This window comes from Haematobia irritans, chromosome 3, assembly GCF_050003625.1.
Source record: "Haematobia irritans isolate KBUSLIRL chromosome 3, ASM5000362v1, whole genome shotgun sequence".
NCBI lineage: Eukaryota > Metazoa > Arthropoda > Insecta > Diptera > Muscidae > Haematobia > Haematobia irritans.
In genome coordinates, this window is record NC_134399.1 from 98,812,209 (window position 1) to 98,837,903 (window position 25,695).

Below are 25,695 nucleotides of genomic sequence, written 5' to 3' on the forward strand. Positions count from 1 at the left end.
AATCATCGATTTGAATGTAGTTGGCTGGGTTTGTTTTTGAGCGTGCTTCCTCTATCTTCATTCGTTTTGTTTGTTATTGTTGGTTTCTCTTCAATCATTATTGTTGTTTTTGATCTCAGCTTAAAACCATGCATTGACTAAACTACAAGTGTAGCTTAACCAACAGAGGAAAAGTATGCTTGTCAAATTTATTTGGGCAAAGCCCTATATGTTAGACTGCAAGATGGTTGGATGTACAGCTGTTTCGGAATTACCACATTCCTCATCAGCATCCTCTACTTGCAGCAAAGCCGATGTGGACCAATTTTTGCATGGATGTTAGAGGCTGTATACCAACACCATGTACCAAATTTCAGCAGGATCGGATGAAATTTGCTTCTCTTTGAGGATCCGGAAACCAAATCTGGGGATCGGTTTATATGAGGGCTATATATAATTATGGACCGAAGTGGGCTAATTTTTGCATGGTTGTTAGAGACCATATATCAACACCACCTACCAAATTTCAGCCGGATCGGATGAAATATGCTTCTCTTAGAGGCTCCGCAAGCCAAATCTGGGGGTCCGTTTATATGGGGGCTATACGTAAAAGTGGACCGATATGGCCCATTTGCAACACCATCTGACCTACATCAATAACAACTATTTGTGCCAAGTTTCAAGTCGATAGCTCGTTTCGTTCGGAAGTTAGCGTGATTTCAACAGACGGACGGACGGACATGCTTAGATCGAGTCAGAATTTCTCCACGACCCAGAATATATATACTTTATGGGGTCTTAGAGCAATATTTCGATGTGTTACAAACAGAATGACAAAGTTAATATACCCCGCATCCTATGGTGGAGGGTATAAAAACTTTAAATCACAGATGCTAAATCCTAAAAATAAATCTTGGCTTATATTTGAAGCGTTTTTATCTCAAATCTAAAGATTAAATATTTCATCGAATTTAAGGACGATTTCTTCAAATAAAAAATGTGTGTCTTTACTTTAAGGACATTTTGCTTTAGGTAAAAGACATGCGTCCTTAATGGAGGGACACAAATTTCCAAAATTTGTGTACTAAATTTCATGAAAAAAACTTTTGAAGCAAAGATTATAAACATTATTTTAATTAAAATTTCATTATTGTAAAGAAATTTGACCTTAATATTTTGTACATTGAGCATCCTAAAATTTAGGTTGTGTAATCTTTAATATCACGTAAATATTTTTTTTTTCAGTGCATATGATCGGTCGTGGTGAAGTTCTGAGTCCATTTAGCGATGTCCGTCCGTCTAACTTTGGAACGAAACAAACGATCGACTTGAAACTTGGCACGTGGTACATGCGCACGCAAAGAAAAAAAAACGTTTGGAAACGTGTATCGAAAATACTTTGCATTGTTTTTTGAATTACTCCGAAAATTTTAAACTTTTATTACCAAAAAAAAATTGCTACAAAATTTTTATTTTTGCAATAAAAAATAATTTTTGATCCAAAAACAATCACACAAGGATCAAGCTCTGTACTTTTCTGATTGTAAATCTTTAATAAGACACGTTTTTAAGTTTTATAGTAAAAATTTATGTTATGTCGAACATCTTTTCGGAATCTTCTAAACATTTTTTGTACATATGTAAAAAAAACAAAAAATGGCGTTCGGTCGAAGCAGGGATTGAATCCACCACCCTTTGTATGCAAGGCGGACATGTTAACCATTGCTCCACGGTGGCCAATTATAGGTATGTTTCTGTCAAATAAAGATTCTTTGCATCGGCTCGTGGGCGCCGAAAACTATACTTTATAAATATAACTGCTTTACTGTTTGCGGTGATGATGTGGTGTTTATTATTTACAAATTTTAACAAATAGTAAAATATTTTGTGAGAAGTACGAATTAAGTAAATCTTTATGCTTCATTTGTGTAAAATTTTTCCTGTTTTTAAGTTCACTTAACTAAAGTACGCAAAAAATTATTAGAGTAAAGGAAATTTTCTCCAACCAAAATAATTCCATGAACTAAAATAAAGTTAGGTTAGATTAGGTGGCAGCCCGATGTATCAGGCTCACTTAGACCATTCAGTCCATTGTGATACCACAGTGGTTAAGCTCAATATTAAGCTCAATGACAAGGCACCTCATCTTTATAGCCGATTCCGAACGGCGTTCCACGTTGCAGTGAAACCACTTAGAGAAGCTTTGAAACACACAGAAATGTCACCAGCATTACTGAGGTGGGATAATCCACCACTGAAAAATCTTTTGGTGTTCTGTCAAAGTTGTACTCTGATTTAAGTGAAATTTTGCACAGGGAGTAGAATTAACTATGCCTGCTAAATTCGGTTGAAATCGATTCAGATTTATATATACATAGCTCCCATTTATATCTTTCGAGCAATTTACACTCATATAACCACAGAGACCAAAGTTTTACTCCGATTTACGTGAAACTTTGCACCGGGAGTATAATTAAGGCTCTGGATATGCATTCCAATTTTGGTTGAAATCAGTTCAGATTTAGGTATAGCTCCCATATATATCTTTCGTCCGATTTGCTGTCATATGACCACAGAGGTCAAATTTGTAATCCGATTTACGTGAAATTTTGCACAGGGAGTAGAATTAACATAATTACTATGTATGTTGAACATGCACTGTTGGAAAATCCAACCATAATCATCGAAATTCTTTCCAGTTATGGTCATCACCAGTCTAATATACTGACATTACAATGCAAAATATTTTTTACAATATTTATACTGAAAGTTATATTAGTTTGAGGTATCACTGTAATTTAGTGCTAAGAAATTTTATCTATTCTATATTTGTCATTACCATATTTGGTCATATTTTTTCTTAATTGAAATCATATTATTTACTCAATGCATATCAATTTGAACTCTCTCATTTTTGTCTGATTATTTAGTCAAATTACTCTCTCTTTATCACTCTCTCTATTTAATGCATGCTCAATGTTATCATACATACACTTGTATTACAACAAAAAAGAGTACTAAATCATAAAATAGCTGTACACAATAAGCTCTTTTAAATTTGTTAAACGCTCCGCTGCTACAAAAATTTTATTGCCTCGGTCATTCCATTTGGACAGCCGAACAGATAACATCTTGTAAGACATTCAACTGAGCTAGAAATTAATAAAAACCCTTTCTTCTACTTACAGCGTTTTTGTGGTTTTCTGATATCGTTTTTTTTCTTTCTTTTCTGATCATTAATTTTTTTTTACTTTGTTTTTCTTGGGGAATTATTGAACATTCCGTTTGGTGCCGAAACCCGGGAACCTTGTTCCCAAATTAGTGAGTTATTTTCGTGGAATTAATTTTCGATATTTTTTTTGAAGTGGATATAGCGAGTTTTTTTTTAAGGTATTTTCACGTGTTGGAGAATAACAATTCAATTACCATTATGAGCGCTCTACACGAGACTATTGCGAGTCAACGTGATATAATGGAAAGGGTGAAGGAGATGTATGCTAGGTTTTTGGACAGGGATAACAGTGCCAAGTCTCGGGGATATTTGTCTACTTTGGTACAAGAGCTGGACGATATGTATCAGCAATTTAAATATCAGCACGATGAGATTATGAAATCTATCCGTGATTCTGATGTGAGTGAGGCTGACGTACCATACGTTGTGGACAAGTGTTTTTATGAGTTTTCCGATCAATATTTTTCATTTAAAGGTGCTATTGTTGACTCCATGCCTTCCAACACGACCGGTTCTCCATTTAGCAGTACCTTCGCTGTCAGCCATGGCCATGCTGATACTTCTTGTTCAATGGAAGCAAAGCTACCTAAGATTTCTCTACCGAATTTTTCCGGGGATTACATGGAGTGGTTCCCCTTCAGGGATATATATTTGTCATTGGTCCACAACAATTTTTCTCTTTCGAAAATTCAAAAGTTTTTCTACCTCAAGGGGACTCTCTCTGGTGAGGCCGCCGGACTTATCAGGACACTTTCCGTTACTGAGGCGAACTACGATACCGCTTGGACTATACTTGAGTCACGGTATCATAACAGACGAATGATTGTGGGTTCGCTCACGTCAAGATTATTCAACGTTCCAAGGAGCGACGGTTCATTTGGTAGTATTAAGGCTTTACTGGACACTACCCATGAGTGCTTGTCATCGCTTAAGAACTTGGGTATTGATACAGGGACATGGGATCCTGTTTTGATTTATGTCATATGCCAGAAACTTGATTTCCAAACTAGGCGGGATTGGGAACATTCGTTAAGGTCCTCCACGGAACTTCCGAGCAGGGATGAAATGTTTTCTTTTCTTGAGAGAACTTTTCGCACCCTTGAATCGTTGGAAGATGATAGCTCTAATTCGGGTAGGATTAAGTCGGCTAAGGTTAAGAGTAGGTCTTTTAATGCTGCTAAGTTTACTGCTCCTCGTTCTATTTCTTGTTGCTATTGCTCGAAAAATCATTACTTATCTAAATGTTATCAGTTTCTTGCATTATCGCTGAATATGAAGAATGATTTTCTGAGGAATAGAAATATTTGCCGCAACTGTTTGTCTCTCGGGCATCACCACGATAAATGTCCCTCTCTATACCGATGTGGAACATGTAATTTACCACATCATACTGTCTTGCACAGTGACGATACCCCTTCGATTCAAAATAGGAATGAAAGTGATGAAACCCACATCACCTCTCATGCAGCCGGTGTTCTTCATGATGTGTTTTTGTACACTATTCGATTATTTGTGGAAACCTGCCATGGCAGATACCCTATGAGGGCTTTACTGGACCCTGGGTCTCAGGGTAGTTTAGTATCTGAGTCGGCTGTTCAGCTATTAGGGGTGAAGAGGAAACGTTCATTTTGCAAGGTGGTTGGGGTGGGCGATGGAAATGAAAATATTTCTAAATATTCAGTCGAAATCGATTTATGGTCTACAAAGCTGAAACCGGTACTGACATGCACAGCATTCGTGCTCAGAAACGTTTCTTCATATAGACCGAACACTTCAAGAAGGATCAGTTTCCCTGGCATTTGTATAGATGCCTTAGCAGATCCGTATTATTATAAATCGGATCCCATAGATATCATTCTGGGATCCGACGTTTGTTCTAAGATTCAAATTCCTACGGAATCGTTTATACATGATGAATTATTTTTTCAGAATACCCATTTCGGGTGGGTTTTCTCTGGGTCTCCAGTGTCGGTTTCTCCGAACGTAATTCACTTCCACAATACTAATTTGGAAGGGATATTAAGAGCCTTTTGGGAACAAGAAGAAATCATTTCTTCAAGGCAATTAACTGATGAGGAGGAGGCTTGCGAAGATTTCTTTCTCAGAACTACCACACGATCGCCGGACGGTAGATACTGTGTACATTTGCCCTTTAGAAATATTCTCAACGAGAAACCCCTTCCAGTAATGCATAATAACCTTATTGGAGCTCTAAGTCGCTATAATCAGTTGGAAAAATCTTTCCTGAGGCGACCGTTGTACGCTAAAGCGTACCGGCAATTTATTCGTGAATACGAAATGTTGGGCCATATGTCTCGAATAGGGTATTACACTCCAAGCGTTTCTGGAAATTCTTATTTCCTACCACATCATGGAATTTTTAAGGAGGATAGTACAACCACCAAACTTAGGGTGGTGTTTGATGGCAGCAGCCATATTAAGGGTCATAAGAGTCTTAACGAGGAGCTTGCCCCTGGGCCCGCCTTACAGAACGATCTTCCCATGGTCATAACTAGATGGAGAAAGCATAGATTTGCATTTAGCGCGGACATCGAGAAGATGTTCCGCCAGATTAATGTGTGCCAGGAACATAGACCCTTTCAGCAAATTTTATGGCGGGCAAACCCCAATGAGGATATTTCAGTATATCAATTGACCACCGTCACTTATGGGACGACTTCCGCACCTTATTTGGCAATTAGGATTTTGCGAAAGCTTGCTCAAGATTATGAGAATTATTTTCCGCACGAATCGAGCATTTTGACGACCGATTCATATGTTGATGACATACTGTCTGGATCAGACTCTGTTAATGGTGTCATCTCTATGTACAAGAATTTGTCTGCTCTTTTAAGGGAAGGCGGATTTAATTTAAGGAAGTGGATCACCAATTGTCCTGAGTTGTTAAGGGAAATCCCAGAAGAGTTTAGGGAAACTTCAGTTACTTTGAATTTCGATCAGGATAATGTTGTTAAGACATTAGGTGTCCAATGGAATATAAGAACTGATACGTTTTCGTTCAGGGTATGTCTTAATGATCCACATCCCGTATCGAAACGTTCGATTTTATCCGACACAGCCCGTCTCTATGACCCTTTGGGTTGGCTAACACCCTCTACGGTTATCGCAAAATCTTTATTTAAGAAACTTTGGGAGAATGGAGTAGGATGGGATGACCCAGTTCCACCCTTCATTGAACATGATTGGATAAAATATCGATCAGCTCTCCCCTCTTTTTCTGAATTGAAAATCCCTAGATGGTTAAATTTTTCACCACACTCTAAATTGGAGCTCCATTGTTTCTCTGATGCGTCGACTATAGCTTATGCGGCTGCCGTATATGTGAGAGTAGTGACATTGGATAATGTTTTCGTTAACCTACTACAGGCCAAGTCGAAAGTGACCCCCATAAAAACTGTCTCCATACCAAGATTGGAGCTGTGCGCGGCAGTTCTTGCTGCCAAGCTGCTCCATAAAGTAAAAGGTTCATTTTCGGACACTAGTATTCAGGACGTTCATTTTTGGAGTGACAGTTTTACAGTCCTAAGTTGGCTACGAAAACCGCCTACACGGTGGAGTGTTTATGTCGCCAATAGAGTGGCTGAAATCCAACGGCTGAGTGATCCTTCACAATGGCGATATGTTCCGTCTGCTCTTAACCCCGCAGATTGCGCTTCTAGAGGTATGCATCCATCTGATTTGGTCGAGAATTTCAGCTGGTGGTACGGTCCCAATTTTTTGAAATTGCCTTCGCGTTATTGGCCCGAGACCTTACCGAATCTTGAGACTGATGAGGAATCTAAGTACCCCGATATTCAATGCCATCTCATATCTGACGTTGAATACCCTGTCTTATTATCACGGTATTCTGATTTAAGAAGACTACTCCGTATTACTGCTTATTGTTTGAGATTTGTTCATAATTGTAGGAATGTCACTAAACAGAAAACGGGGATGCTTCAACACGCTTGCCTCAGAGAAGCTCTTTTGACTTTGATTAGAGTAACTCAAAACATAGACTTCTCTCAGGAAATTAAGCTTCTGGTAAACAAGAGCGAGGTTAAGCATAAACCGCTACTTAGACTGCTCCCTTTTATTGATGGTACGGGTATAATACGTGTTGGGGGACGCTTGCAAAATAGTGAGTTGCCTTATGACGTAAAGCATCCAATTCTACTTGCGAAGTCCAACCCATTGTCAAAATTGATTATTAGGGATGCCCATGAGAGAACTTTAAATGGTGGTATTACACTTACAATGTCGTACGTAAATAGGAAATATTGGGTAATTTCTGGGAATCAATTAGCTAAAAGGATTATTAACAATTGTATTCGATGCTTCAGATACACGGCCAGAACTTCTCGTCAAATAATGGGCAATCTTCCAGCTGTACGTACAAATATGACACGACCATTTAAACATTCTGGTGTTGATTACGCCGGACCTATATATATGAAGAACTCCACACTTAGATCTTCTGTAACCACAAAGGGCTATATATGTTTATTTATTTGTATGGTTACTAAGGCGCTACATTTGGAAGCCGTATCGGACATGACAACCAATTCATTTTTGGCGGCATTTCGACGATTTGTGTCACGAAGAGGTTCTTGTACCGATATTTACTCCGACTGCGGCACAAATTTTGTCGGTGCTTCTAAAGAGTTGAGGGCCATGATTCACAGAAGTGAAAATTCTTTGCCTGACGATATTCGCCAAAACTTGTCGGCCCTTGGCACAGATTGGCATTTTATTCCCCCAGCATCCCCAAACTTCGGCGGGCTTTGGGAAGCCGGGGTTAAATCTGTAAAATATCACCTGAAACGCATAACAGGAGATAGATTGCTAAGTTATGAAGAATTTTCGACACTTCTTTGTGAAATAGAGAGCTGCCTCAATTCACGCCCTCTTTGCCCTTTATCTTCTGATCCATCTGATATAAATGCCCTTACACCCGCTCATTTTCTTATCGGTGAGCCCAGTACATGTATTCCTGAGGAATCATTACTTGACCGGAATATAAATCGTTTATCTCGTTGGAAGAAGATTGAAATGTTAAAACAACATTTTTGGAAGAGGTGGTATAGGGAGTATATAAATCGCCTACAGGCTCGACCCAAATGGCTCACAGAAAAAAAGGATGCCAAAATTGGAGATCTTGTTATTATAGCAGACGAAAGGTGTGGACCTGCCCAATGGTTATTGGGCCGTATCCAAGAAGTTCATCCTGGACCCGACGGCCACGTTCGAGTTGTATCGATATGGTGTAAAAATAAAGTAATAAAAAGGCCTATTACTAAAATATGTTTTCTCCCTACAGATTCAACTGACGAAAATACTGAAGCTGCGATTGAAACCCCTATAGAAGAACAACAACTGAAGGATGGAGCCTTCCTGTCTTGTTGTGAGCCGGAGCACAGCCAAGTCTGCGGACTAAACTAAAAACACTCCCACCGATAGGCCGTCCTTCTAACAATTTCTTAAAAACGAGAGTTCTTCGGGGGGGACAATGTTGGAAAATCCAACCATAATCATCGAAATTCTTTCCAGTTATGGTCATCACCAGTCTAATATACTGACATTACAATGCAAAATATTTTTTACAATATTTATACTGAAAGTTATATTAGTTTGAGGTATCACTGTAATTTAGTGCTAAGAAATTTTATCTATTCTATATTTGTCATTACCATATTTGGTCATATTTTTTCTTAATTGAAATCATATTATTTACTCAATGCATATCAATTTGAACTCTCTCATTTTTGTCTGATTATTTAGTCAAATTACTCTCTCTTTATCACTCTCTCTATTTAATGCATGCTCAATGTTATCATACATACACTTGTATTACAACAAAAAAGAGTACTAAATCATAAAATAGCTGTACACAATAAGCTCTTTTAAATTTGTTAAACGCTCCGCTGCTACAAAAATTTTATTGCCTCGGTCATTCCATTTGGACAGCCGAACAGATAACATCTTGTAAGACATTCAACTGAGCTAGAAATTAATAAAAACCCTTTCTTCTACTTACAGCGTTTTTGTGGTTTTCTGATATCGTTTTTTTTCTTTCTTTTCTGATCATTAATTTTTTTTTACTTTGTTTTTCTTGGGGAATTATTGAACATGCACTAAAAAAAAACCATGCACACCAAACACTTTAGACGATTTTGATATGCTATCGAAATTGTGGATCTACAAAGTGGTGCAGGGTTAATATAGTCGCCCCCTACTTTAGACTTTTTCTTACTTGTTGAGAGATATATTAGTGTTTGTGTATAAAACCCTATAAATGAACCAAATTTCAACTGAATCGGATGAATATTGATCCTCCCAGAGGATCTGGAGGTCAAATCTGGGAATCGGTTTATATGGGGGCTATATATAATTATGAACCGATATGGACCAATTTTTGCAATGTTGTTGGAGACTATATAACAACATCATGTACGAAATTTCAGCAGGATCGGATGAAATTTGCTTCTCTTTGAGGCTCCGGAAACCAAATCTGGGGATCGGTTTATATGGGGGATATATATAATTATGAACTGATATGGACCAATTTTTGCATGGTTTTTAGAGACCATATATTAACACCACGTAGTAAATTTAAACCGGATCGGATGGATTTTGCTCCTCCAAGAAGCTCCGAAGGTCAAATCTGGGATCGGTTTATATGGGGGCTACATATAATTATGAACCGCTGTGGACCAATTTTTGCAATGTTGTTAGAGACTATATAATAACATCATGTACGAAATTTCAGCCGGATCAGATGAAATTTGCTTCTCCTAGAGGCTCCCCAAGCCAAATCTAGGGATCGGTCTATATGGGGGCTATATATAATTATGAACTGATATGGACCAATTTTTGCATGGTTTTTAGAGACCATATATTAACACCACGTAGTAAATTTAAACCGGATCGGATGGATTTTGCTCCTCCAAGAAGCTCCGAAGGTCAAATCTGGGATCGGTTTATATGGGGGTTACATATAATTGTGAACCGCTGTGGCCCAATTCTTGCATGGTTGGTTGAGACCATATGCTTACACCAGGTACCGAATTTCAACCGGATCGGATGAAATTTGCTTCTCTAAGAGACTCCGCAAGCGAAATCTGGGGGTCGGTTTATACGAGCGTTATACGTAAAAGTGGTCCAATATGACCCATTTGCAATACCATCCGACCTACATCAATAACAACTGCTTATGCCAAGTTTCAAGTCGATTCCTTTCATTTCGTTCGGAAGTTAGCATGCTTTCAACAGACGGACGGACATGCTTAGATCGACTCAGAATATATATATATATATATATATATATATATATATATATATATATATATATATATATATATATATATATATATATATATATATATATATATATATATATATATATATATATATATATATATATATATATATATATATATATATATATATATATATATATATATATATATATATATATATATATATATATATATATATATATATATATATATATATATATACTTTATGGGGGCTTAGAGCAATATTTCAATGTGTTACAAACGGAATGACAAAGTTAATATACCCCCATCCTATGGTGGAGGGTATCAAAATTAAATCTGTGTTTTCAGCAGCAAAGCTGAATACACATTAGAAGACAATGTTGGAGGGTACATAAGATTCGGCCTGACCGTATATTGGTCCATGTTTCATTTAAAGTACAAGTTAATGATAATAAAGACACTTAGCTTATAATCCGTATCCAGTGTACCGAATAATATCCACAATAGCTCAATTTGTCCTCTTAACCTCCTCATTAAAGCATTCCATGTGAGCTAAGTAATAATTTCATAGTAATTAGTTCTGAATATTAAATCAATATTGTGTAAAATTGAATTAAGGTTTACTACTATCATAGGTTAAATCAAATGGAATGTGTTATTAGGAATTAAACTGACTTAGAGTTTTAATCCAATTTATGTAGAAGAAAACATAATATGATTACAACATATTTTATAATCTTAAAATTCTCTTACTAATGGGTGTCTGAAGCACAGCTTTAAGAAGCAAAAACCACAGGGAATGGTAAATGAATATCGAAGGCAACATTCCAATTGAAAAACCGGAAATATTTCAGTTATAGATGTCCAAAAGGGATAGATTCATATATTCTCTGTGGGATGTTAAATTCAAACATTTGTTTGTGATTTAGGGTCGTTTTAATAAAGTCCCCTTAGTCTAACTGGTCTCACTTTGGTAGGCCGAGTTCTTGAAAAATCTATACTTTGACAAAATATTTTTGTGAGTCCACAGATGTCTTGTCATTGAAATAGGAATGTGAATTTGCTTGACATAAAGAATGCATTTCTCTGATACAACGTTTTTCTCCTTGGCCGAAAGTCGATAAACTTTTCAATGAATAAAACTCTATACTTTTCATGTTAGACTGATAACGAAAAAGGCTGAGGTTCTTAATATTTGGAAATAAATCATCAAAATTATTAATGGCATCATTATATTCAAAGTTGTTTTGTATAATGACTAAAAAGCTAAAGCGTATTCTGAAATGGGAGATGTCTGTCAATACTTTTTATACCCATGCAACGCATCTAAATATTCATTTTCGACCCTGTCCGAAAGTCCGTCTTTAGGTGTGTAATTAGGATAGATAACGCAATCAAATAATAGATAATGGCAATCAAAGTAAAATTGAGAACTCACTACATATGAAGCCGCGACACCTAACGCATTAATGTGCGTGGGTAACAGGTACAAGATAGAGTTTGAAGTTCTTATATTTTTATTCTTTAAGAATATTTACCATTGGTTGAAGGTACCCAGCAAAAAAAGAGCTTCCAGAAAAGTAGTTTGGATCCCCAATCTGTGATCCGGAAGTAGTGCAAACTTGGATCATCTCCAAAGTATTTTACATGGGCTTGTCATAGGACGGAAGTACTCCCTTTTTGGATCTTTTGCATTGCTTTAGAAGTTGTGCCCTGGAAGTTAATTTAAAAAGTGAAAAAAAAAAAATTTTTTCAACCAATTTCTCTTTTTTTTTCATCCATATTTTTTATTACACTATTATTTTTCTATTATCTAATTTTTTACAATTTGAAAACCTTTTTCGCTCCGACCAGGGGTTGAACCTGGGTTTGTTGGCACCATAACAGAACGCCTTAGCACACTCAGCCACAAACGCCATTGAACATAAAGCGTCGAAAGGTCAATTCAAATGTTTGTGGTATGATAGTAATACAACACCAAGGAATAATATTCTAATTGCTTCTCGATATGTTCTTTATTAGTATGAACGAAAAAATAAGAAACGCAGTTTCAATTCTCACCAGCGGCAATTTTTTTATCAAATATTTAAAAAAAAAAAAATATATATTTTTTTTATGTTATGCATCGTTTTTATACCCTAAACCACATAGTGGTCAGGGTATAATAAGTTTGATCGGCCAAAAAATGTGCCTACCAGAAATATTGATTTTAGACCCCATAAAATATATACCGATCGACTCAGAATCACCTCTTGAGTCGATCTAGCGCTTGGTGTCCGTCCGTCCGTCCGTCTGTCTGTCCATGTATTTGTTGTTCACAGGATTCCGGTCGCAATTATTAACCGATTTTGATGAAATTTGGTACAGGGAGTTTTTTGGGCACAAGGACGAACGCTATTGAATTTGGAAGAAATAGGATCAAATTTAGATATAGCTCCCATATATATGTATCGCCCGATTTCGACAAATGGGGTCACGTTGCGCGTTTTTTCAAACGGATCATCACCAAATTTGGCAAAAGATAATCTTTTCCATCGCCCTTCAAGTCTGCAAAATTTCATCCAAATCGGTTCAGATTTAGATATAGCTCTCATATATATTTATCGCCCGATTTTCCAAAATTTGGCCACAAAACCTTTATTTATCAACCGATCTTGCTCAAGGTTGGTTATATATAATCTTCTATAGTACTAACTATATGTGCAAAAAATCATCGAGATCGGTCCAGATTTAGCTATAGCTCCCATATATATGTACCGCCCGATTTTTCTAAATTTGGCCATAAAACCCTTACTTATCAACCGATCTTACCCAAATTTGGCTAAATGTAGTCTTCTATAGCACTTACTATATGTGCAAAATTTCATCGAAATCGGTTCAAATTTAGATATAGCTCCCATATATGTATCGTCCGATTTTGAAAAATTCGCCTTTATAACCTTATGTTTGACCATAGAGGCCTCATTTCTTAACTGATCTTACTCAAATTGTGCACAAGGTAACCTTTTGTGGTATTAATCAAACCCGCAAAATAGTATGCAAATTGGTTCAGATTTAGATACAGCTTCCATATATATATGCATCGCTCGATTTTCCCAAATTTGGCCATAGTACTCTTATTTATTAAACAATGTTACTCAAATTTCAAATTTTGATGTACTAGCCGATCGTACTTATACGTACTTGTAGCTCTTACATAAGAATATTGCTCGATTTTTACAAATTTGTATTTATTACCCACACTAATTTAACGATTTTCTCTTTTTTAATAATGGGCTCAATATAAGTGGCATACTAACTCCGTAGGCGCAATATCAACACAGCCAATGTTGCTAGAAGTAGGGGAAATTCCCTATATGTAGGGTTTTTCTAGTATTTAGCGTCTTGTATGGACGTAGGGCCACAATGTAGGACATTTTCACTCAACACAATTTGTAATAATTTTTACATTTTGGTGGATTTAGAGGAGGAAATTAGAAGCCGGCAAGGCTTGATCTTTAACAATGTGTGGTAAACTTTATTCCTGTAGAAAATTTTGTCAACATTTTAAATCTATAGAACATTTTGTAAAAGTTGTATTTCTATAGAAATTTTTTTTCAAAAAATTATTTCTATAAAAAATTTTCTCAAAATTTTATTTCTGTGGAATTTTTTCTCAAAATTTTATTTCTATAGAATTTATTGTCAAAATTTTATTTCTATAGAAAAATTTATCACAAAAATTTGTTTATAGAAACTTTTTCCAAAATTTTATTTTTATAGATATTTAACTAAAAAAAAAATACTAATTTGGGTAGAATTCTACTAACTGTGGCAACCGTGGTGGTAATACAAATTTATATTCTAAGTTATATACGTTGCATATTCATGTTGTAAGATAATAAAGTACTTAGAACCATTTTTGTTTTGTAAAATTTTTAAAATTTAATAAAAAATATAGTAGGGAAAATTGTTTGGGAATGTATGGGAAAGTAGGGATCTTTTTTTGTCTTTGTAGGGTAAAAAGAACATTTTCCCCGGCAACACTGACTATGAGCTATAGTCAGATTGACACAAAGCACCCATAGACATGTACCCCTTAATTTTCTTAAATATGCAACTGCGGTTTATCTCCCAGACCTATATGTTACCCCACAAATGCTCATGATTACTAATTCTATAATGGTGGTTTAGGGTATGATATAGTCGGCCCCGCCGGACTTTCTACTTTACTTACTTGTTGAATAATGGGCTCAATATTAGTGGCAAACTAACTCCGAAGACGCAATATCAACACAGCCAGTGTTGCTAGAAGTAGGGGAAATTCCCTATATGTAGGGTTTTTCTAATATTTAGCGTCTTGTACGGACGTAGGGCCACAATGTAGGACATTTTCACTCAACACAATTTGTAATAATTTTTAAATTTTGGTGGCTCTAGAGGAGGAAATTAGAAGCCGGCAAGGCTTGATCTTCAACAATGTGTGGTAAACTTTATTCCTGTAGAAAATTTTGTCAACATTTTATTTATATAGAACATTTTGTCAAAATTGTATTTCTATAGAAATTTTTTTTAAAATATTATTTCCATAAAAAATTTTATTTCTGTGGAATTTTTTCTCAAAATTTTATTTCTATAGAAAGATTTCTCACAAAAATTTGTTTATAGAAACTTTTTCCAAAATTTTATTTTTATAGAGATTTAATAAAAAAGATCACTAATTTGGGTAGAATTCTACCAACTGTGGCAACCGTGGTGGTAATAACAATTTATATTCTAAGTTATATGCGTTGCTTATTCATATTTTAAGATAATAAAGTACTTAGAACCATTTTTTGTTTTGTAAAACTTTTTAAATTTAACGAAAAATATAGTAGGGAAAATTGTTTGGGAATGTATGGGACAGTAGGGAAATTTTTTTGTCCTTGTAGGGTAAACCGAACATTTTCCCTGGCAACATTGACTATGAGCTATAGTCAGATTGACACAAAGCACCCATAGACATGTACTCCTTAATTTTCTTAAATATGCAACTGCGGTTTATCTCCCAGACCAACATGTTACCCACAAATGCTTATGATTACTAATTTTGTAATGGTGGTTTAGGGTATGATATAGTCGGCCCCGCCCGACTTTCTACTTTACTTACTTGTTATTTTTTATTTTCGTCATATATTTTCGTATAAATATATTTTCTCCATTAAAAATCAACAAAACAAATTAAATATTCTCATAATTGGCAAAACCTTCGCAAAAGAACTTCCATGGAAGCGAAAAAGTCAAACGGCACAGGTTCAAATCCCAGCGGAAATGAAATTTATTTTTTTGTTTTATTATTTCTTTATTTTTTATTATTTTTCTATTTTTTTTTATTAATTTTTTTTTTTGTAAAATTTAAGTGTCCAAAATTTGCACTTAAAATAGCCTGATTGCGTACTTTCTAATACATGTCCACAATGACTGCATCGGAAGTAGAAAAAAATCATTGGGGGATCCCAAAATGCGCTTTAGAAGAAATGTTTGTGGACTTGTCCAAAAGGACTGCATCGGAAGTTGAAAGAAGTCGATGGGAGATTCTGGGATGGGCTTTGAAAGAAATGTTTGTGGAACAACAATTTTGACAAAATTTTTTATAAAAGAAAAATATTGACAAAATTTTCTAAAAAATTGACATTTCTTATAGAAATCAAATTTTGAGAAAATTTCCTACAGAAATGAAATTTTGACAAAATTTTCAAAAGAAATAAAATTTTAAAAAGAAATCCTATAGCAAAGACATTTTGACAAAATTTCCAATAGAAATGAAACTTTTAGAAAACTTCCTATAGAAATAAAACTGCCAAAATTATTGATAGAAATAAAATGTTGACAAGATTACTAAAAGAAATGAAATTTTGAGAAAATATCTTATAGAAATGACATTTTGAGAAAATTTCCTATAGCAATGAAATTTTTACAAAATTTCCAAAAGAAATAAAATTTTGACAAAATTTCCGACAGCAATAAAATTTTGACAAAATTACCAATAGAAACTAAATTTTGACAAAATTTCCTATAGAAATAAAATGTTGACAAGATTTCCTATAGAAATAAAATTTTGACAACATTTTGTATAGAAATAAAATTTTAACAAAATTCGATTTGTGGTCTTGAGCATTTAAGCCCCAACGTTTTATCCGATTTTCCTGACATCAGATATCTAGCGGTATTTTAGATCCATAAATAGGCGTGGCGAATATGGTGTGCATGGGTTCATGTTTTGGTAGATCACCCACACAGACCTCTCTTCCGATTTGATTTGTTGGGCTTCTAGAAACCCCAATTTTCATCCGATGCTGCTGAAATTGGAAATCCCTAAACCAAATAGTGGTTAGGATATAATAACTTTGATCTGCCAACAAATGTGCCTATCCGAAATATTGATCTTATACCCCATTCCCAGTCCGTCCGTCTGTCCATTTTTTTGTTGTTCGCAGGAATGGTCGCAATTATTAACAGATTTTGATGAAATTTGGTACAGAGTGTTGTTTGGGCACAAGGACGAACGCTATTGAATTTGGGAGAAATCGGATAGCTCCCATATATATGTATCGCCCGATTTTGATAAATGGGGTCACGTTGCGCTTTATTATTAACCGATCGTCTTCAAATTTGGCACAAAGTAATATTTTTTATCACTCTTCAATTCAATTAATCGAAATCGGTTCAGATTTAGATATAGCTCCCATATATATACATAGCTCGATTTTCCCAAATTTAACCATCATTCTCTTATTTATTGCCAAATGTTACTCAAATTTCAAACTTAGATGTTTTACCCGATCGAACTTAGACTTACACATAGCTCTTACTTAAACACGAGTACATTGTCCGATTTTCACAAATTTGGCTACATTATCCACACTAATTGAGCGATTTCCTATTTTTAATAATGAACTCAATATTAGTGGTCTACTAACTGTGTTGGTAGGAGCCACTGTACTACAATGGTTAGCATTCCCGCTATGCATACACAGAGTCATGGGTTCAAACCCAGTTTCGAGCAAACACCTGAAAAGTTTTTCAGTGGTGGATTATCCAACCTCAGTAATGCTGTTGACATTTCTAATTGTTTCAAAGCTTGTCTAAGTGGTGTTTCTGCAATGTGGAACGCCGCTCGGACTCGGCTTTAAAAAAGAGGTCCCTTGTCATTGAACTTAACATAGAATCGGGCAGCACTCAGTGATAAGAGAGAAGTTCACCACTGTGGTATCACAATGGACTGAATAATCTAATGAGTCTGATATATCGGCCTGCCACTATAACCCTAACCTAAACCTGTAGGTGTAAAACCAAGTATAGCTCCTAATATCAGGCGTTTCTGTTCAGATTGTGAAAAATTGTAATAAACATATAGTCCTTAATTTTCATAAATAGGGAAATGCCGTTCATCTCCCAAACGAATGTTTACTAAAGGGTGATACGGTCAAAATTTGGTCAAGGGAAAACGCGTGTAACTCGGTGAAATCGTTTATTTAAAAAATCAAATTAAATTTCTTTTTCAAGTCCAATTAGTATAAAATTCAGGAAAAATATTCAGTTAGGCTTTCGCTTTTCAAAATCCGAATTGCCGGGCCTCAAGCTTGACACCTGCCATCAGATTTTGTACAGCCACCTTGTCCACCTTCTTCGCCGCAGAAAGCCAGTTTGCCTTGAACTGCTGCTCGTCCTTAGCAGTTTTTTTGGTCTTCTTTAGGTTCCGGCAGCTCTGGGCGGAGCTCTGGCGTGTTGGGAGGGTTCTTGTCCTTGGGAACCACCTGCACGTTGTTGGCGGCGTACCACTCCATGGCCTTATTACCGTAATGGCAAGATGCCAAATCCGGCCAAAACAATACGGAACAACCGTGTTTCTTCAGGAAAGGCAGCAGACGTTTATTCAAACACTCTTTCACGTAAATTTCTTGGTTGACAGTCCCGGAAGCTATGAAAATGCTGTTTTTCAAGCCACAGGTACAGATGGCTTGCCAAACCAGATATTTCTTTGCGAACTTTGACAGTTTTATGTGCTTGAAAATATCTGCTACCTTTCCCCTTCCTTGTGCCGTATAAAACTCCTGTCCCGGAAGCTGCTAGTAGTCGGCTTTGACGTAGGTTTCGTCGTCCATTACCACGCAGTCAAACTTCGTCAGCATCGTCGTGTACAGCCTCCGGGATTGCGCTTTGGCCATCGTATTTTGTTTATCATCGCGATTTGGAGTCACTACCTTCTTGTAAGTCGATAGTCCGGCTCGTTTTTTGGCTCGATGCACGGTTGTAGACGATACACCCAGCTTATTTGCGGCATCTCGGAGAGAGAGGTTAGGGTTTCGCTTGAAACTACCGGTAACTCTCTTTGTCGTCTCAGCGGCTTCCGATTTTCGATTTCCCCCCAATCCAGACTTCCTGACTGTCGACAAACGTTCCCCAAACACTTTAATTACATTTGTAACGGCTGATTTGGCAACTTTTAGCGATTTTGCCAGCTTTGCGTGCGAGTAGCTCGGATTTTCGCGATGCGCGAGCAAAATTTTGATACGCTGCTCTTCTTGCTTGGACGGCATTTTGACAACTGAAGAGTGAATTCCAAAATCAAAATAGGAGCAACATTCTACACACACAACATTCTGAGGGGTGTTCAGGTTTTTTAAATGCAAAATTGAAAGAAATACGTCAAGTTTATATTGACCAAATTTTGACCGTATCACCCTTTAATTCACTGGGGATGGTTTAGGGTATGATATAGTCGGCCCCGCCCGACTTTCTACTTTACTCTCTTGTTTAATATATCCCCTATACGGGCGGATCTCCCCTATATTATTTTGTAGAAACTGCAAATTTTATATGATTTTGCTGAAATTCGGAATTTTTGGTCCATAAATAGGAGTGCTGAATATGATGTGATTATATTTTGGTTAGCCTTCATATAGACCGATTACCCGTCGTGATTTTTTCAGCGTATATACATTAATTTTTTCCGATTTGGCTAAAATACGAAATGTCGAGGTAGAATCGTTCCATGTTTTGGTATACTCACCATATAGACCGGCCTTCCGATTTGATGTCTTAGGTTTTTTGAAGCCGCAATTTTTATACGATTTGCCTGAAATTGTGTCGAATTTAGCGTCATTGGCTTATGTTTTGGTAAAGCCCTATATATTTTGGTATTGCCGATATCCTGATTAGACTTCTGGGAAATCTAGACACCGCAAGTTTTCTCCTATTTATCTGCATTTCGAAATATAGAGGAATTTTAGGTTCAAAAAGAGCTGTATCGAATTTGGTTTGTGTCAATCCATATTTATCAGAATTAAAGACCGATCTCCCGTTTTGAATTCTTGGGCATCTGGACAATTTTTATCCAATTATTTTCGAATTGTAGATTTCGAATGTTACAACTATAAAGAGATTTGGTTTATATTCAAAAGGGTTTAATATAATCCTAATATACACCAGTCTCCCGATTTGACTTCATCAAGGCCATAAACTAATCAAAATTGCATAGAACTAGAAACAAAATATGCCGATTTTAATTATCGTGCTCATTCGAGCAATATGGGTAATAATTTTCTGAAATCATATGAGAAAACCCCAAAAAAGAACCACAAATCTGGGCGGTGGGTTTCTATATCATACCTGGACAAAAAAGGAATATGAGCGAAATTTCAGGACGATAACACCATTATTGAAGGTGGTAGCGTGATACTTTATATTGCTGGAAATCGAAATCGAATTCCGACGTGTTACAAACAGAATGACAAACTTATTATACCCCTCATCACCAATCTATTGTGGTGGGTATAAAAAATACTTTTTATGAAATGGATGAATTTTTTTGTTGCCTTAATTCAAATTCTCATTTAATTAATTGCAGTTTACAAAATTAAATTACATGTAAAATCAATACTCTCATGTGAATGTTTAAATGCCACCAAAGAAAAACGTCACATTTAATTAAACTATGAATTTTTTTTAAAGAAAACTATAAAATCGACTGCAATTCTTGTTAATGAAACTATCTCTTTTTTAGTTTAATAGAAAATATATATCCAGAGTTTAAATAAATTCATGTGGTAGTATTTAAAATCGACTGTAATTAAATATTTGACATACAAATTGTAAATTTACTAAAATCAAGTGGAAATGGGAATACGCTATCGATTATAGCTATATAGCGTTAGTTGTGTATGGTCACATTCTCCCACCAGATCCCTTCCAGATATATGGTTAATACAAAACTGATTTTTAAAAATTTAATTTTTGTTTTACTTTGTTATCCTTTAATTGATAACCAGATCCCATCTTTTATAAACAAAAGACGTATGCAATGACCATTGCGTGGTCTTGACCAGAAGTACACAACAAATAATGGATAAATTTTAGAAAACCCACAGTGAGAAAACGACACGTTCGAATGAAAACACACAAATTAAACTTTTTCCCAACAGACACACACACATACACAAATATTGTAGCACATGCACAAAACGAGGACATTTATAGTAGAACATAGGCAAATATCTTTGTACGTATGTGGCCTTATTTCTAAACAGACAGTTTTGTACACGACATACCAGAAGTCAAGCGTAAAAACGCAAACTACAACTTTTAAATATTTTATCAATTTTGTTCTGTTGTTTTTGTTGTTGGTTTTTTATTTTCTTTTGTTTTTTGTACACAACCTAATGTCCGAATGAAATTGGCAAATGTTTGTTCTTTTTTTTCGTTTTGGGTGATTTCAGATCAAGCGAGGTATTAATGGAGGTTACAGGCTTATGTAATATTTTGGTAAGGGTTGAGGCAAACAGTGATAGTTTTAAATGGTATATGGAGAACAAAGTATGGAGGCGAAAGGGTATCATCACATAGTAACTAAGTGTGAAAGTTTGTAGGTGTTTTTATATCTACCTTGTGTTAGAAAAACAATAAGATTAATACAACAAAGAAAGGTTAACCATTCTAATTTATTATGGTGGTGACAACAACTCGATTTTTATACCCTCTGCAAATTTTGTTAAGGTCCAAAGATATCTAATCAATACCAATATCATTAAATTCTTCGTCATTAGGTGGTAAGGTTACTCTAAAACCAGTTCGGTCCGTATTGGTATGGTTTAGTAGCAGCCCGTTATTGTAGGCCCCAAACCTTAAAATGGGAATTTTATTTAAGGGAATTGTTCTTATTCTATTGGGATGGGCAAATTTCGAAAAAAAGCAAATTTAACTGAAATAAAATAATTAGGACAATTTATCTGTGTTGCATTACTTTATTAAATTATTTCACCGCCTTAAAATTCGATTAATACTTATTTTAATAATGCAAACCTTCGAATTAGTTTTTCTTAAATTTTCATGGATTATTTTGTACGCTCATAGTAATCGCGCATGTCAATCATTGATCCATGATCAATTCAAGTTGATAACAAGTATATACGGCCGTAAGTTCGGCGAGGCCGAAGCTTATGTACCCTCCACCATGGATTGCGTAGAAACTTCTACTGAAGACTGTCATCCACAATCGAATTACTTGGGTTGCGGTAACACTTGCCGATGGCAAGGTATCTTAAAACTTCCTAACACCGTAATATATACCACATAGTCCATACGTGGTATATATTAAACTAACGAAGGGTGATTAAATACGTATATAATTAAGTTTAAAGTTTCTATAGAAATACAATTTTGACAAAATAAAATTTTGACAACAGTTTCTATAGAAGTAAAATTTGGAAAAAAATTTCTATAGAAATAAAATTTGGATAAAATTTTCTATAGAAATAAAATTCTGACAAAATTTTCTATAGAAATAAAATTCTGACAAAATTTTCTATAGATATAAAATTTTGACAAAATTTTCTATAGAAATAAAATTTTGACAAAATCTTCTATAGAAATAAAATTTTGACAAAATCTTCTATAGAAATAACATTTTGACAATGTTTTCTATAAAAATAAAATTTTGGTACATTATTTTTGGCTCGAGTGGCAACCATGATTATGAACCGATAAGGACCAATTTTAGACCGAAAATCTGGGGATCGATTTATATGGGGGCTATATATAATTATGGACCGATATAGACCAATTCTTGCATGGTTATTAGAGACCATATACTAACACCACGTACCCAATTTCAACCGGATCGGATGAATTTTGCTCCTCTAACAGGCTCCGGAGGTCAAATCTGGAGATCGGTTTATATGGGGGCTATATATAATAATGGGCCGATGTGGACCAATTTTTGCATGGTTGTTAGAGACAATATACTCACACCATGTACCAAATTTCAGACGGATCGGATGAAATTTGGTTCTCTTAGAGGCTCCGCAAGCTAAATCGGGGGATCGGTTTATATGGGGGCTATATGTAATTATGGACCGATATGGACCAATTTTTGCATGGTTGTTAGAGACCATATACTAACACATGTACCAAATTTCAGACGGATCGGATGAAATTTGGTTCTCTTAGAGGCTCCGCAAGCTAAATCGGGGGATCGGTTTATATGGGGGCTATATGTAATTATGGACCGATATGGACCAATTTTTGCATGGTTGTTAGAGACCATATACTAACACATGTACCAAATTTCAGCCGGATCGGATGGAATTTGCTTCTCTTAGAGCAATCGCAAGCCAAATTTGGGGGTCCGTTTATATGGGGGCTATACGTAAAAGTAGACCGATATGGCCCATTTTCAATAGCATCCGACCTAAAATAATAGCAACTACTTGTGCCAAGTTTCAAGTCGATAGCTTGTTTCGTTCGGAAGTTAACGTGATTTCAACAGACGGACGGACGGACGGACTGACATGTTCAGGTCGACTCAGAATTTCGCCACGACCCAGAATATATATACTTTATGGGGTCTTAGAGCAATATTTCGATGTGTTACAAACGGAATAACAAGGTTAATATACGCCTATCCTGTGGTGGAGGGTATAAAAATATTTTCCTATACCAAGTCATGAAACATAATTAGAGTTCCTTCTGTCTCCAGTACACGTATAACCCTTTCCGACCGTGTACGCACAATTGTGCGGGTAAGTTTAAGGCTCTATAATTTCTTTAATATATGACGTACTGCGATAAGAGCGGCAAAACAATAATTGTATATGCTCTCTCTTTGTCTAAGAATGTGAAGAACCGTTATAAATATTTGCTTTTCCTATTAATTTTTAGTTTCAGCAGTGTACTTTGCGCATTTGTAAAAATGAGTGGAAGAAGTATCTTTGCAAATAAATTAAAATTATTTAAATTGTGGAATATTTCATCAAACAAGTGTTTTCAATAAAAAAACATATTAAATATTGTATGCAAACAGTAACTTCGTGATTATTTTGTGTTTTTTGATATTTTTACGTCCGGACTTTTACCGGAATTTAGCGGACTGCAACAATTGTGCGTATCCTGAAAAAACAGGATACAGGATCAAACTGAACAAACTTAATAATTTAAAATGTTCTATGTACACATAAATAACAGAATTCAAAAATTTAGGAAAATCTATCACGTGGATCGGCTATAGGTCGGAAAGGGATAACAAATTAATTTTCGTCCGGACCGAAAATTAGTGAATCTATAGGAGAGTTATGTCGAAATATTGATCTCCATAAACTACATTTGGCATAATTGGTTTTTTATCTAAAATACCTCCAGATTTTAAATGCTTGAAGCAGAAAATGTTTGGAAGTATATATTACAGAGCCGTTAAATTTGAAGTTTGAAGCAAATCAAATTAATGTTCTCTAGAAGTCAAATAGGGAGATTGGTCTATATGGAGGTTATTTCAAAACGTGACCCGATATTTACCAAATTTGATACAGCTCTTCGCGATCTTAAAATATCCCTACGTTTCCACTTTCAAGCAAATCGAATAAATATTGCGGGTTGCGGTATATATGGGAGTATATCCATGGAAAAAGAGATATAACTAACTTGGTATATCTCTTTTTGTACATACTGCGGTACAGGGTATAATGAGTTTGTGTATTTGTGTGTAACGCCAAGAAGGGCCAGTGGGAGACACTGTTGCCACTCGTGCCAAAAATAATCTACTAAATTTTGAAGAAAATTTTACCAAAAACATACCAAACAAAACAAGTATATACAGCACTAAGTTCGGCCGGGCCGAATCTTAAATACCCACCACCATGAACCAAATATTAGGGTTTCCTTTGAAATTTCAGGAGGGATTGAGGACTTGAGGACACTTCCCGAAGATAAATTTAAAGATGTCACCTATGAGGACTATATCAGATTCTGGATTTATAAGAACCATTTTTGTTTGAGTTTTAGAGGAATCATTAACATCTCTTGTAAGTGTGCAAGAAAATTATAAAATAACGTCTTGCTTTGAAATCTTAAATCTGTAGATTTTCACCCGAGAAGTATCTGAAATCTGAAAATTTTACATTGAGTTTCAAGCAATTTTCATGATCAGTGCGCCTTCTATACCCTCAAGAAATGAAGTCGGTCTATATGGAGGCATTACCAAAAGGACCGATAAAAACTTAATCCGATACACGTTTTTGGGAGCCTAAAATAATATTTACAATTTCAGGCAAATCGCATAAAAACTACGGATTCTAGAAACCCAAGAAGTAAAATCGGGATATCGGTCTATATGGGGGCTATACCAAAACATGGACCGATACTCACCATTTTTGGCACACCCCTTTATGGTCCTCAAATACCTATAAATTTCCAATTTCAGACAAATTGTATTTAAACTACGGATTATATAAGCCCAAGACCCCAAATCGGGAGGTCGTTTTATATGGGGACCACACCAAAACATGGACCGATACTCACAATTTTTGGCACACGTATTTGTGGTCCTACAATACCTCTAGATTTCCAATTTCAGGTAAATTGAATAAAAACTGCGGTTTCTATAAGCCCAAGAAGTAAAATCGGGAGATCGGTCTATATGGGGGCTATACCAAAATATGGACCGATACTCACCATTTTCGGCACACCTCTTTATGGTCCTAAAATACCACTAGATTTCCAATTTCAGGCAAATAGGATAAAAACTTCGGATTTTAGATGCCCAAGAATTAAAATCGGGAAATCGGTCTATATGGGGGCTATACCAAATATGGACCGATACTTAACATTTTCGGCACACCTCTTTATGATCCTAAAATACCACTAGATTTCCAATTTCAGACAAATTGGATAAAAACTACGGTTTCTATAAGCCCA

General features: G+C 35.6%; 1 protein-coding gene across 1 annotated transcript; it reads left to right on the top strand.

Annotated features, from left to right (window-relative positions):
* Positions 1–3,409: 3,409 nt before the first annotated feature.
* LOC142231095 (uncharacterized) lies at positions 3,410–20,439 on the top strand. The gene is made up of 3 exons (XM_075301714.1): positions 3,410–8,477; positions 8,532–8,615; positions 20,360–20,439. Exons 1-3 carry the CDS (start codon positions 3,410–3,412, stop codon positions 20,437–20,439), a joined length of 5,232 nt encoding a protein of 1,743 aa, XP_075157829.1.
* The last annotated feature ends 5,256 nt before the right edge of the window (positions 20,440–25,695 follow it).

Bases quoted from the DNA above. Each gene is read 5' to 3' on its own strand.
- LOC142231095 (XM_075301714.1), top strand. From the start codon at position 3,410: ATGAGCGCTCTACACGAGACTATTGCGAGTCAACGTGATATAATGGAA. The intron at 8,478-8,531 runs GTAAAAATAAAG...TTCTCCCTACAG, and splicing joins TCGAGTTGTATCGATATGGT to ATTCAACTGACGAAAATACT. The intron at 8,616-20,359 runs GTGAGCCGGAGC...AATTAATTGCAG, and splicing joins TGGAGCCTTCCTGTCTTGTT to TTTACAAAATTAAATTACAT.